The sequence below is a fragment of the Rhodnius prolixus genome, unplaced genomic scaffold (genome assembly GCF_049639745.1).
Source record: "Rhodnius prolixus isolate KJV_2025 unplaced genomic scaffold, Rpr scaffold_1, whole genome shotgun sequence".
Taxonomy (NCBI): domain Eukaryota; kingdom Metazoa; phylum Arthropoda; class Insecta; order Hemiptera; family Reduviidae; genus Rhodnius; species Rhodnius prolixus.
Window position 1 is genome coordinate 66,960,831 of NW_027411581.1, and position 14,666 is coordinate 66,975,496.

General features: G+C 36.9%; 1 protein-coding gene across 1 annotated transcript in view; it reads left to right on the forward strand.

The window, feature by feature from the left end:
- The window catches only part of unc-13-4A (BAI1 associated protein 3), a 115,250-nt gene that overhangs the window by 46,202 nt on the left and 54,382 nt on the right, over nucleotides 1-14,666 (forward strand). Inside the window, exon 9 of the mRNA XM_074112740.1 lies at nucleotides 9,217-9,357. Within this exon, the coding sequence (XP_073968841.1) occupies nucleotides 9,217-9,357 (141 nt within the window). The remainder of the gene's footprint in view (nucleotides 1-9,216; nucleotides 9,358-14,666) is intronic.

The window sequence follows — 14,666 nt, forward strand, 5'->3', positions numbered from 1 at the left end:
TTAGTTTATTATAAATGTTCTCTTGAATATTTTTCTACTATTTCCGGCAAAAATCCGCTACCAAATTTCATTCGTAGTATTTCCGGTCGGCCGGTTTTTTTAAATTTTGAAGTTGTGGTTATAAATTTAAACTTTATAGATGCATTTATTATTATTATTATTATTATTTTAATAATTTAAGGCGCGTCAACATCTAAGGTTATTGGCGTCCGGATCTTTTTCCAGTGCATGGCCGGCCTGCGGACAGTGTTCACAGACAACACTGTCGCATCATCGGACATGGTGAGCTGGTAAGAAGCTCCTAGGAAGAGAAAATCTAAGGGGATCAGCAGCTGGTTATTTTGTAAATATAAGATTCAGATAATTAGCGAGGACCATTACTTCCTGCTGGGCAACCGGAAGAATGATTAAAAAAAAAATTGAAGAAGGAAAGGAATGGTTGTGAGAAATCTCTGTGCAACCCCTCGCCATTGGATGGTTAAAGTTAGGACCAGTTGATAGTAGCCTAACTCTTTGTCCTGAAAGTTTTAAATAGGGAATCTCTGGAAGATAAAATAATACCAACTTTTTCCTTTCTTTTTTTTTTTTTCTGGTTGGCTTCATTTTCTCATGAACTGTTTTGGGCAGAAGATAATGCTACTGGACAGGCTCCAGGATCAAGCAAGGAGTGGGGGTAGAACAAAAAGAAAATCGCTGGCCAATCGTAATGCCTCTCAGCTAACGGCGTCTTTCTTTTTCTCATTGTTTAAGAAATAAGGCTTAACGCCCAGACAGCTGGCCGGCGGGGTGCGGGACGGAAGTACCATTTTCTGCCTGTCGCAACTTGTTTGCGCCGCGAGATTTAGTCGCCATGACAGAGAGTGCTTCTTCCTCTACCCACCCATTCTGCAAATCTTTTAAAAAATCTTCATCAACATCAACCAAGTTTCAAACCTGATTACCTGTAATACCCTCAGAGCTAGGAATATTTATTATCTAAAGTGAACAGATACTTCGTACTTTCGATTTTACGTAAAGATGCCATTTTTGTTCTTAAAAAAAAAAAAAAAGATCTCCAGATTCAGAACTCCTTCATTTTCTACTAACTGATGTTTTTGCTTGCTCTTAGTACATTAACAGGATGTATTGCGATCGTGTCAAATTTCTACCGGAAGTTTTTTGGTTTTCATGTCCCCTGAGACCACAAACAGTGTTTTATTTATTGATTTTATTTTGTTTTTCAAAGTTCAAATTTGGTACCTATATTCAGGTGGCACTACTGGACTTTGCAAAAATCATTCAAACCGGAAGTGCCCTGTTTCTGATTCGATTTTCTACTTTTTTTCTCAGGTTTTCCTCGTGAAAAGCTCCATTTAATTTTTTTGTTTTTCAAAGTTCAAATTACTAATGGACTTAAATCATTCAAGACGGAAGTGAAAGTGAGCGTTTCTGATTCGATTTTCTATTTTTTCCCCCCGGAACTTGGCACGCTTGCTGCTCATCCATCGTTCGACAACTTTTATCAGAAAACTTTTTCCCCGTGGGAATTTTAATAAGGGCACTTCTAGGCCGGAAGTGCTTGGACTTTCTTAGATATCGTTGTATTTAAGGACTTAATTATCTATTTAGAATTTGTAAAGATTTTAAATTTCAAAATTTACCCCCCCCCCCCCAAAAAAATTGGCAGACCGGAAATGCTAATAGTTTTTAGCGGTTTCATCGCTAATGCTGAGCATGTAGACGTACTAATTGTTAGCTTTAAGGAAGTCTCGCGAGTCTGCAGATAGGTCACAAAGTGGGGAACTAGATTTTCAAAAGTTCAGCAAAAGTTGGTGAAGGCTTCGCGATACTTATTGGTTATTTTCTCTGTTTGAACGAAAACAATGGGGCTGGTGTACCCGCCGCCACCGCCCCAAAGCCATAGGATTGCTTTGTACGGTGGTGACATGGGGCGGGTCAGGCTGAGCGAGCGAGAGAGGAGAGGAGAAGTCGCCCGTGGCAACCGTCAACTTTAGTTTGAAATCAATCAGAGCGGCGGAAGTGGAGACAGGTTGGTTGGCATCATTTTGTGTGCCGCGGTGCGTCTCTTTGCCCCTCCAAGATTAACTGATCTTCTCTATACTTTGAAGTACCACGGGCTCTTCAGGCAAAGTTGGACCCGCTTATCAAAGTTCTCAGGAGGGATAATCCACTCTTAACTAGGTACAGAGCGCTATTCCGGAAATGGTTACTACTAACTAATTAACGATCCAGAGTCAAATTAGTGCAGCATCCCCTCCACCCCACTTCTGAACTAGATATTTCCATAAAAGAAAATCTATCGGAAATTGCTAGCTCGACGTGTCGCAACGGTTCTTTAAAAAATAATAATAATAGCGCATTTTCGAAAGACGGAAACCGCTATGCAAAGCACGCTTGTCGATAACCCGCAATAAAGCACCAACCGCAATCGGGCAGATTTTTTCCCTTTTCAGGTTTCACCGGAAGTCTCCATTTCAAGGCCCCGCCCCTAAATAATATAATAATTACTTTTAACATATTGATCTGCGCGTGAATGTATATATCGGTTTTAAAGAAAAAGAAGGGAAAAATCTAAACCGTATTTTGATCGATTTTAGGGGGGGGGAGTGTTGTTCGATAGTAGAACATCTCTATCGATTTTTTCCTCCGAAATTTTTTTCGGGAACATACGTATAGCTATTTACTTTTTTATTTAAAAAGGAGAATTCCCTTCAACTGCTTGCTTAGGGTGCGTCCCACTAAGCGCTCACAACGATCAAAATATACCTTCAGCCGTTCCACATGGACGACCGCGGTCATAGTGGTCGTGGCGAAAACGTCACTAATGACGTCATTATTTTCGCTCAAACGGCGACCACAACGCCCCACCACCTCAAGAGCTGGGTCGAAGTCGGGAGTTCAGAAATTTGACGCAATTTATAAAAAACAAAATATGGCGACCGAAAAAATTATCTCATGTAAATGAAAGTATTATCTCATGCCAAATAATAGAATGTATTTCTCGAAAGTCTACAAAAAATAAATAAATAATTACTTATCCCTTTACATACTAAATCTCTAAATAACGACCAATTACACTTTGATAGTTAATAATACGTGGCCCAAGTTTTCGCTTTTCACCATTGCGATTTTGTAAAATTGCATTCCACTCTTCCGTCGGAACTAGATGAAGAACTTTCTAAAGCATTATTAATAAATATCCAACTGTTGCCACAAAAGACATTTTAATTTTATTTAAACGTAAATTTTATAAATACTCCACGAAAATGTAATATAAAAATTGAATTTATATACGAGTATGTATACATTTTTAATATCAGTCAACTTTACTATTAATTAATAAAGTTTATTATAACTGCATATAAACGGGGTTAAAATTAAAAAAAACAATCTCTTCAAGCTTCTGTCTTATTTTCGAGGTCGCCATTTGTAATGTTTACATGAACGGTTAAAACGCCCACAGTCCATTCCACTTGGGTTTTCGATTGTAACACTCGCAAGCAAGTGGAACGGGCAAAACCGCGGTCGTGAGCGTGATCGTTGTGAGCGCTTAGGGGGAATCGCTGAAGCTTGTGGAAACAAGCGATCAGCGCGGCTAGATTTAATCACATATTCTAGGAATCTAATTATCATCCCTTGCAACTTCCTGCTGGAGCAGAAGAAAGACGAAACCTCTTGGAGAGTCTCCTAGAGAACGGGGTGTCCAGCCGCAGAACTCTCAACCATTGTCCAGCTATTATTTATTATATTGGATAGGCTACAAAAAATATAGATGTTACGCTTAATATAATTCTGTATTCTGCTGATGCAACTGGTGTGTCTCTTTAATTCATACACAATCGATATATTGATCGTGGCCGATGATGTTGTACACGAGTGTGTATTTGTAAGATCTAATTTACTTCAGATCTTTTTGACTTAAAAACAAAAAAAAATGACTCAGCAATTTCATTTGCTAAACAGGAAATTGTTCTTCTCCAGTTAGCCAAAGAAAATATGTTTACAGTAGCAAGGCTTCTTTAGGGTTAATTGAATTCAATAAGATTTTCTTTTGTTAGTTTTGTTGTTGCAAAATGGCGGCAGGTTGTGTGTTTTTTTTTTTCTTCTGCCGCTTCTTGTTCTTCTTCTTTAGCTTAAAATAGACTCGTGTTTGTTAACAAGGAAATACTGGCAGACAATTTCCTTCCTATGGCTGTGGAATTCCACTCTAATGATCGATACTCTTGATGTACAAAAAAAAATAGTAAATAAATAATAATAATAGTAAAGAGGGGACACCCGAATCACTTGCATTATTCTCATTAAATTGTTCGTAAATGAAAAAAAATAAACCTTATAATAACCTCAAAAGTTTGTTGAATATCAGTTGCCATGGTAACGAAAAGTTTGTTAAATATCAGTTGCCATGGTAACGAAAAGTTTGTTAAATAGCAGTTGCCATGGTAACAAAAAGTTTGTTAAATATCAGTTGCCATGGTAACGAAAAGCTTGTTAAATATCAGTTGCCATGGTAACGAAAAACAAAATATACTTTGCTATTCACTTATATTTTTACAGTTGAAGTGTTTAGTCGATTAGTGTTAACAACTATACATTAACAACTGATAATACAATATTGTAACAGTAGTTACTTTCACAATACCCTATTCTAAATAGGAAATTTAATAAGTTTCATTACGTTTGGTTCGAAGTTTTGCGTATACTTAACTAATATTGATAAAATAATTGTGCATAACCTTTCAATGATATCTAAACCTGTGTACACAACTTCTGTTTTAGAATATCGTCTTGTTTGTTACTCCTCTTATGACGTAAGTTATTATTAATATTATTGTTTATTTTGCTGGTGAAATTGTTGGGTGGTTTTGTCTTTGTGTTTAGAATTGCCAAAAAAAAAATCCATTCATTTTATTTCAAATATTCGTGATAAGGGAAGTTTAGGGGTTGTTAACAATTTCCTGTACATAGTGTTTTACCCGGAAGTTCATGTGAGGTCAGCTGAACTCGCAGTGAATGGTCCGTACATATGTATGTCTTTTTCTTACGAGTATAATGGAATATCTTACAAACTAAAAGTCGCGGTCAACTCAAACTGGTTTTGTTGCTAGTTTTGGCTTCAATCCGTTCCATTGACATTCGTATTATTCAATCTGCGATCTTTCTCCCAAATAATAAGGTACGTCAGACGGATACGACCCATTTCTCCATTATACTCCCTCCGTAGTTTTGGGGTTTTTTGACATCTTTGGAGGAAGTAAAAATTCTTCTACATGTGTTCTATTTATTGATACTATTATTGTCATTCTTTCACCAACGCGGAACATATGTACTTTGCGAAGAGCCTCTGCAGTTGGGTATTGCAAGCGTGTACTAGTTCTCTTTCTAGATCTAAGGTACTTAAATTACTAATCAAGTTTATGAAGCATCCTTCAAATTTTCTCAAATCTGAACAGATTTTGTATAAAGATATTATTTGTGTAGTAAATAATGTTTCACACATGTCGTACATGCTGCCTCTAGGTTTGAATCAGTGATTCTATAAGTTCAGGTTTTGTAAGCTAATCAAACATAAAGCGGCTGATGCTTTAAGTTTTGAATGTATGGCCGAAGCGTTCATATCAAGCAGCTGAAGTGAGACATGAAGCTTGAGTTCAACTAACATTGCAAAATGAATTGATTTCATGCCAGCAAAGTTGTAGATAACAATAAGAATTGCCGAGGGCAGGCTTTCCTCTTTGCGTCATTGCGATACGATATTCTCTTGTCTCAGTTTCAGCCAAAACGATCTTACATCACAACCTAGGGCAAACAGGGAAGCCGGTTTCCTCTTCAGGAGCGATGTTGTTGGGGGATGAAAAACGAAGCGTATCTCCCCCCCTGTATGTCATGGAAGGACAGCCATTCCAATCAAAGTAATACGGATTTCCTCTAGTCTCAGCGTATGTTTCAAAGATCTCTCTTTAGTCTAAGAACCTCACAGACACTCTGGGGACCAAATTTAGTAGGTATGCAAGCGTGCAAGAATAGAAACCTAACTCTAAATACCAATCCCTGTTAGCTGTTCGTGACTTCACCGACGTCAGGAACTAAAAGAAATAGGTTGTGCATTTTGAGAGTATAGCAGCTACTTGCTGGAATAAGTACTTGAATGAATGTAAAGAGGAGTGCAAATTGATCATGCCGAGCGTATTGACTGAAGCGAGCCCAGTTTGTGCTGCTCAATGATTTAAGAAGAGTAACAACTCCCAGCGTATATTGAGGAACTGATCTTGCCTTCAGGACGGGAATGAATCAAGTGCAGAGCGTTCCATCTCTAACTATCCTTGATTATTGATTTAAGCCAATGTAAACCTTAATACGAGTAGATTGATGATATCGTTGATAGTATTACGCGTGGTACAGAGCACTGATGATAGGCAAGTTTAGACAGGCCACAATTATTAATCGCTTAAACCCAGCGGCCATGTTTTCTATATCAACACAAAACACCACACCACAATCTCATAACCTTATTGCTAGATAGGTTACATCTATTTATCCCGCCTAATAGTGTTACTAATAATGGGATAATAATTGATTGTGAAGGCATCCCTCTGCTGGGTAATAATGGTTACATTCAATTAACCCATCTTCTCTCTGTTCGTGGACAGACTAACTCTTGATTTTGGACTCTTGATAAAGTTATCCTTCGACTTACAAAGGATTTTAGTTCTACAAAGTAGCCTTCAAAACTAGTGCTCATTCTGCGTGTAACCTCTACCAAGCATTTACAACTCATTCTTACATTATATATGCACAGATCTATATCCAATCTCCACCCATTTAACTTACTCTTGACTGTAACCGAAGGTATTAAACCAATCGTGCCCAGGTTTTGGCCCCAAAAAAAAAATGCTAATGTAAAAATAAATATGACGTCAATTATTTGAGGGAAAAAAAAATAAGAAATACATATTACCAAGGTTACCAATAATGTTTGTCAAAAGTAAAGTAGAAAAATAAAAAAACAAACAGATCTTTAATTTTATTGCAGGCCTAAGAGAGGGCGTGGCGTAACATACATGGGGTAGGCGTGGTTCAATAAACAGTTCTCGCTTCTGATTGGCTGTTCAACCCGCCTACTTTTTACACTTCCATTCTTCAATTGAGATTGGCCAATACTTTATTAGTAATTATTTCAATGAAAAATAAAAGTTTAATTTTTTTTACTAATTTTCCCTCCGTAGGTATTTGATGAAGAATCAAATTATGCAATAAAACATTATCTCAATAAAAACTTGGAAAATAAAAGATTTTTCTTGCTTAATATCTTCTTTTCTGTACTAATAATGTAAGGGTAATCAGAAAATTGGAAAATAATGGTTATTTTCTTGGGAAGTAGGTAAAAGGAAATTGTGGCTCATGTTTCATGTTCACCCACTGTTCCTCGCCATTGTTTATTTGCAAAGGGCTGTTACTTAATTATTTTTAAAGATTAATAGTTTGATACCTCCTATTACTACAGTCTATGTGATAAGATAAATGGTGAGCTAGTCTTTACTGAAAAATATTTTCCAGATGAAAATGGTCACCATAAGGGTCTCTGACATCTAATAAATTGTAAACAATAACAATGAAAGTTTCGAGACCCTCCAAAAGGATCTAATATACAACATGTACAGAGCTATATACAGATAAATAATCTAATCTCCATATACTTACTTACAATGTACTTAAGCAAATAAGCCTATTTTTTCAGACGGGCTTTTACGTCCAACTATCCAATTAGGTGCCGTGGACGGAGGCGACTAGCAAACATACTTTACTATAAATTTCTTTTATTAACCATTAAATAAAATCCAAGGCTCTAGACTTTAGGAATCGAACCCACTAAAGACTAAACCAACAATACATATTTGCATTGCGGGTCTAGCCTATAATAACCGCCGAATATACTTTACTGTAAATTTCTCATATTAACCATTAAATAAAATCCAAGGCTCTAGACTTTAGGAATCGAACCCACTAAAAACTAAACCAACAATACATATTTGCATTGCGGGTCTCGTCTATAACCGCCTGACATACTTTACTATAAATTTCTCATATTAACCATTAAATAAAATCCAAGGCTCTAGACTTTAGGAATCGAACCCACTAAAGACTAAACCAACAATACATATTTGCATTGCGGGTCTAGCCTATAATAACCGCCGAATATACTTTACTGTAAATTTCTCATATTAACCATTAAATAAAATCCAAGGCCTAGACATCAGGAATCGAACCCACTAAACCAGGATGAGCAACACGCGGCACGCCAAGCATTTCTAAAATTGAATTTATTTTATCGACTTTCTCCCATCAATATATTGTTATAAAATTAATTATAATAAAATGGTAGTACATACTAAACCGAAATATTTTTTTATGGCGAGTTACTTGTCGAGGACGTTTTTAAACATGCAATACGAACGCGCCGCGTCTGCGCGATTTTTTTGTGACGAGATACATACTTGTCGGTGACTTGTTCAAACATGCAATACGGACGCGATGCGTTTCGTACGAAGTTTCGTAAATTATTAATAAGAGTTAATCTATGTGCGGCCCGCCAAAAAAAATTTAAATTTAAATTGGCCCATTGATTAAAAAGGTTGCTCACCCCTGCACTAATCCAACAATACATCTTAGCATTGCGGGTCTAGCCTAAAACCGCCTTACATACTTTACCTTAAAAATTTCTCACATTAACCATTAAATAAAATCCAAGGCCTAGACATCAGGAATCGAACCCACTAAACCAACAATACATCTTAGCATTGCAGGTCTAGCCTATAATAACCGCCTACCATACTTTACTATAAATTTCTTTTATTAACCAAAAAAACCTAGGCCTCTAGACCAGGGCATCGAACCCACTAAACCAACTATACATCTGAGCGTTGCCGGTCTAGTCTCTTAACCGCTCGGCTATCGTGGCGCCTTACTCATACCAATGTTTCTATTCACATTATGTTGTTTAAGTATTAACGGTAGCACGACAACATTATTAAGAAATACTTGGAAGGTTGCTTCATATTTATTTAAAATATTGTATATAGTATATATTATTTTATGTATTGTCTTCTATGTATATATTGTGCAGAATAATGAAAGACTGTGATTTTTTATAACATGGAATATTGCGAACTGTAGTGTGCGAAATGTAAATGATGAGAGATTTGGTGCGGGTGGTAGGATTCAGTGATCCATATTGCCTGCTCGGCGTAGTGCCCGGCTCTATGCGAGCCCGACTCAGGCGCACCTCCAGTACGGACACTTCTCAAGAAGAAGTCAGCACGCTCAAATCACCGGTCACGCTTATTGCTACCACAATTGGTCGGTATTCAATCTCTCTGTCTGTCTGTCTGTCTGTTTGTTTCTCATTCTCTCTCTAACTCTCATTTTGTCTCAGTCTCAAGTTTGTCTGTCTGTCTTCCTGACTCTCTAATTTCTCTGCCTGTAATTATTTATCAAAACATCTGTTCAAAATTATTGCTAATTTTAATAAATTCGATTTGAAACCTCCCTCATTGTGCTTCTTCTCTTTTATTTTGTAATTAACCTCCTGACCTTTTAACCTTTATTCAGCAGCCATTCTATCCAGAAACCACTGCTGTTGTTAACATCCTATTCCTTTTGTTTTTCTCTCTTTCTCTTTCTAACAATTCTCTCAAGAGGCTTTTCGGTAGCAATGGAAAATCAAGTGTGAAAGAAAAAACACTTTTAATTTTCGCCAATTAAAATTATTAATAATATCATAATGTTCGTCTTCAAATGGAATCATAGTTATTGATTCACGATATTTGCTCTGCTCTAGAACAGTTTTACTTAAAAACTTATTTCCATTCGTCTGGTTACAAGGGACAACTAAGTGTTGGGAAAAACTACTCCTAATATTTGCATTTAAGGAAGTTCTCGAGTCCCTAAGATTATGGATACTTCAACAATTTTTTGTGAAACATGTTCTTTGCAAGATCGGAAAACTCTCTTTGATGTTCTTCTCCTGGTTTCGCCAATGTCTTTAGAAGTAAACCGTGCCTGAAAAGCAATTGGCATAATTGAAAATCTGCTTGGCTCTGCAATTCTGGCATATTGATGTTTATGGCACCCCTGACCGGTTTCGGATTTCCATCCATCAGCAGAGTATAAAACTGATTAAACTGCCGCTGATTATGGATGAAAGTATGGTGGGCAATAAATTTGTGTACTACGTCGGCTAAAATCAAAGAAATAGGCACTACTTTGCTGACTTAGTGGATTCAACTCATGAATCCATCTCAACTGATGATCTGAAATATATCATCAAGATCTCCAATCTCGATTGAACCTGTCAAAACTTGCCCAAAGACTCTTCTGGTCGCAAACACTCCAACAACCCCCTAGGAAGAGATAATAGACTAAACTCTCATTGCTCTTACCATTGATTCTTCTTTTATGCTCAACTATTCTATTGATTCCTTGATGATCTATTTACTTCTTCTTTTTTTTCCCATGAGCAGGATTGGCTAAGAAAGGCCTATTAAAATGGAGTCCTCCCAGCTGTTTGTCGAACGAGAAATCATTTACCCACAGTAACAACTCCGTTAAAGGTGAAAGATCTCGCTGTTTTATAAAACAAAAAACTAAATACGTCATTAAGGGTGGACTTTCCGCCCCCTCAAATACCTGTACAACTATCAGGTCATTTTCTTTTTTTAGTTTTCTTTTGTTTTATTTGTTGCACATTTAGTGGCTGAACACTTCTTACAAGAAGTTGTTGATTCAATCCTTAAGGACGGAAAAGTAGTTTGTTAATGTTGCGACTACTTTTATATTCTTCTTATTATTATTTTATTTACTTTTATTACGTATTTTAGCAGCCATCCTTGGACGTCGAAATCATCTCGGGAACTCGTCCATCGAGAAAATTGGAATTTACATGACCCTAACCCGCTCACTTCAATAAACCGGTTACTACGGATTTAGACCACAAAAAAAAGAGGTCTCTTGAAAAAGAAGTCTGCTCTAACAGATTTCCTGCTGCCGAATTGCCTCTAGAGCGGCCGACTGTACAGTTGGCTGAACCTCCTCTACTAAGTCTTCTATTCCTCTACTAATCCCTAGACCTTTTCAAACTTTGACTATCTCTTCATCATCTTTTAAGTGCGGATGTGTTCAGGAACAGAACATGGAGTTCGCTTATATTAATACCTTCCAGTTATCTACTTTAAAAAAAAGCGCAATTCTAACTTTGTTTCCATCAGGTAGAGTCGCACTTTATTCAATTTGAATTTTCCCTACATCTCCAGAAAAATGCTTAACGAAAGCTATGGATTAGCTCTGGACTAAGGACCTCTGGCTTAAGAGCTACATGGCCTGATAAAACTTACTACGGATCTTGACTTATTGGATCTTGACCCAATCCTCAAAGTGCCGCAGAACTCGCTTTGTCCAAATCCAACTCACCAGCTCCTATCAGGCTAAATTGCTTCAGCCTGAAACATAGTTGTGCAGATGAATTCCTCTTTCCTTCTTTCCTACGGGGCATTGCAACATTTAAGTTCTATAATGTTTCCCTTATTGGTACTTGGGAGTTCCTACAGCTAACCTCTCCACTATCAGACAAGTCCCTGGGGGTATTCCTACCTAGCCACCAGCTCGTCCTCTTTTGTCTTTTGTCAAGAGCACCCACGAGCTTCACTCCCTTCTTGTTGGCGGCGATGCTATTAAGTCTTCTATCCCTGATTTGGAGCCCCCACCACGGCTTGCTAAAAACCTTGAGAGTAGCCAGATTATCAAAAACGATTCTCACTTTTTCCCTGTCACTGCTCCTACAGCGGTAACCTGGAAGATCTTGACCCACAGTAGAACTCCCAAATTTGTCCAAATCCAACTCACCAGCTCCTATAATAAGGCAAGTTTGCTTCAGCCTGAAACATGGTTGAGCAGATGAACTCCTCTTTCCGTCTATCCCTGGGGGCATTGCAACAGTTAAGTTCTATAATGCTTCCCTTATTGGTACTTGGGAGTTCCTACAAGCAAACCTCTCCACTGTCACAGGATTTCCCAGGAAATCCCAGGATTTCGGGAAGGACGTGATAGTTTCCATGGTAACAGAAAACATCCTTTAATAATCGCATCTCAGTAAGTTAGGAGGTGCAATGATCCCGTGCTTTTCGGCAAGAAGAGACTTGCAAAATGCTTCCAACAGATCCCAATTCGTGAGAGAATTACTCATTTGAAAATTACGCCATCAGATTACAGTTGCTTGAGTGCTACCAATTATATTAGACTTTGTGGTTTAAGCGGACATCTCAGCATAATGGAACGTACACCAGTTCCCCCCCCTTTCTTTTGTATTGTTGGGCGCAAAATGGCGGTGAATACGGCCATTCAGCTTACATTGTTTGGGGCTGTAAGGGCCCTTTCGTAACAATCTATAGTATCTTTACCTTGATTACGTAATAAGATTCTTGGTTAAAGCGACGTCTATCTGTGTTCCCTAAAACTATACTTCTTTTATGTGTACTTTATATTAAAAGAAATTAACCTATACTGTGGCTATAAACATCTTTAACTGATTGAAACCTACCCAATACTAACCTTTATATTTATTGAATTCATGCGTGCATGATGGTTCCATTCCAATTTATGATTAAAAAAAAACAAAAACAAACAAAAAAAAGCAAAAACAAACAAAAACAAACAAAAACAAACAAAAACAAAACAAAAAAATCATACGAATTGCATTGTGCCCCTGATCTTGGAAGTGTGCGTGTTTTTTTTTTTTTTTTGAGTGTTCGTGTTTGCCTACTTTATATATACGTATATGAGACCATCTGTTTATGTATTTTTGGCAGTGATGCCAACTGGTTCCCTGTTGCACCAAATATACCGAAACTCTGATGTAGATGTTGTGCCAGGCATGGATCCTACCACCCCCACCACCTTCAATAAATCAGCTGTTTCTATTTAACTTTTTTATTATCGTTATTACTAACTGTTTATATTTATTGTGAATTTGTTTTTTTTTTTAAATACTTTTAAATTAAAATAAATATAAATTTTTTATGTGAAATTTTATTATGATGTGCAGAGTTTGATTTTACAATTTCTATTTTTTATTGTTTTTTGTTTTATAACTATATTTATATTAACATTATTTTGTATTACTTTTATATTTCTTATTTCTATTGAATCTTTCAAAAGGCATTCATTTTGCAAGAGCATGAGAATGAGTGGTGCACATTTTTCAAGAAAGATATTTATGTATCGATCTCATTGAATTGTGTTGTTTGAGATCGATTTCAAATTGTAAATTTTACATTACTTTCAGAGATTTTGTATTAATTGGATCGATTTTTTTTTTTTTAAATTGTCAAAATATGATGATTGTTTTTAATCAGATCCGAGGCCTCTTAGTAAAGTAAAGTAATCGCCTATTTTTTTTCAGGCGGGGCTTAACGTCCAACTACCTAAATTAGGTGTCGTGGACGGAGGCGACTAGCAAACATACTTTACTCTAAATTTCTCATATTAACCATTAAATAAAATACAAGACCTAAGACCGGGGAATCGAACACAGTACCACAATACCTCTTAGCTTCGCAGGTCTCGGATCCGGGGCTCTTAAGACTTTTTAACGCTCCGGATTTATCTCAAGTTAGCGGCTTCAATACCTCACATGACTTCCTGTAGTTTCATGCTGCTTACTCAAACAATCTCTACCAATTTCAAACATTTTGAACGAAAATTAGGTTTGTAAAAACTGTTCATTATACTGAAATGTTACTCCTTGCTAAAAAAAAAAAAAAACCGGTCACAGCGTCATCATGAATCACAATAAAAGGATGCTCTGTTGCAGTTGCTGTAATTCCACTGCCGGAAATACCAAATCACTACCGGATTTGTCCCCCCTTTTTTTTTTTTTTTTTAAAGAAGTTTTCGAAAGTAGCGTCTTCGGTTGTTAAAAAAATGTTTTAAACTTGAGTTTTAAGTCCCGCTGTGATAATCCTATCTTTAGGATACTTAACTCAGTTTCCTGGAATGACGTACTTCTGAGTTTGAGATGTAATTTTTTTTTGTAATTTCCGTTTCCCCAGGAAAATAGAGGTTGCTGCCTCATAATGTACACAGTCTAATCCAAAAGATCGTAATTAGGCTAACCTACTCGATTTATTTTTCATTCAAAACTCGATTTGCCCTGTGCCAGGAACCCCACTTTATATCTACTACAGAAATTTGATTCGATAGCAATACTTCCGCTTCAATTTGTGTACAGAAAAGTTAAAAAAAAAAAAAGGAGAAGCTAATGGCTGTTTGTTTTTCCGGACGAGGAAATCTGGGAATAGCAAAATAAGCACTGGATAAATTTGTCCATTTTATAAAGCCTTGGAAAATCTAATTTCCCAACAGATATCAACAACATTTACTGGGTGGTGGAAGGAGAGAGCCGTTTCACTTAATTTCCTTTACAAATTTCATTGATCTGACAGGGGTGGGGACAGTGGAGGCTGTAGCTTCCGTTTCATATAACACATATATATGTATTGTACATAGTGGAGAGCAAGGATATCTGGTAGGTACAAGCAGGACCGCTCCTTTTACAGGATAAAGGGGTGGCCGAGTGCGTAGAGGAGAGGATGTGAACTTCAAAATGGTTATTT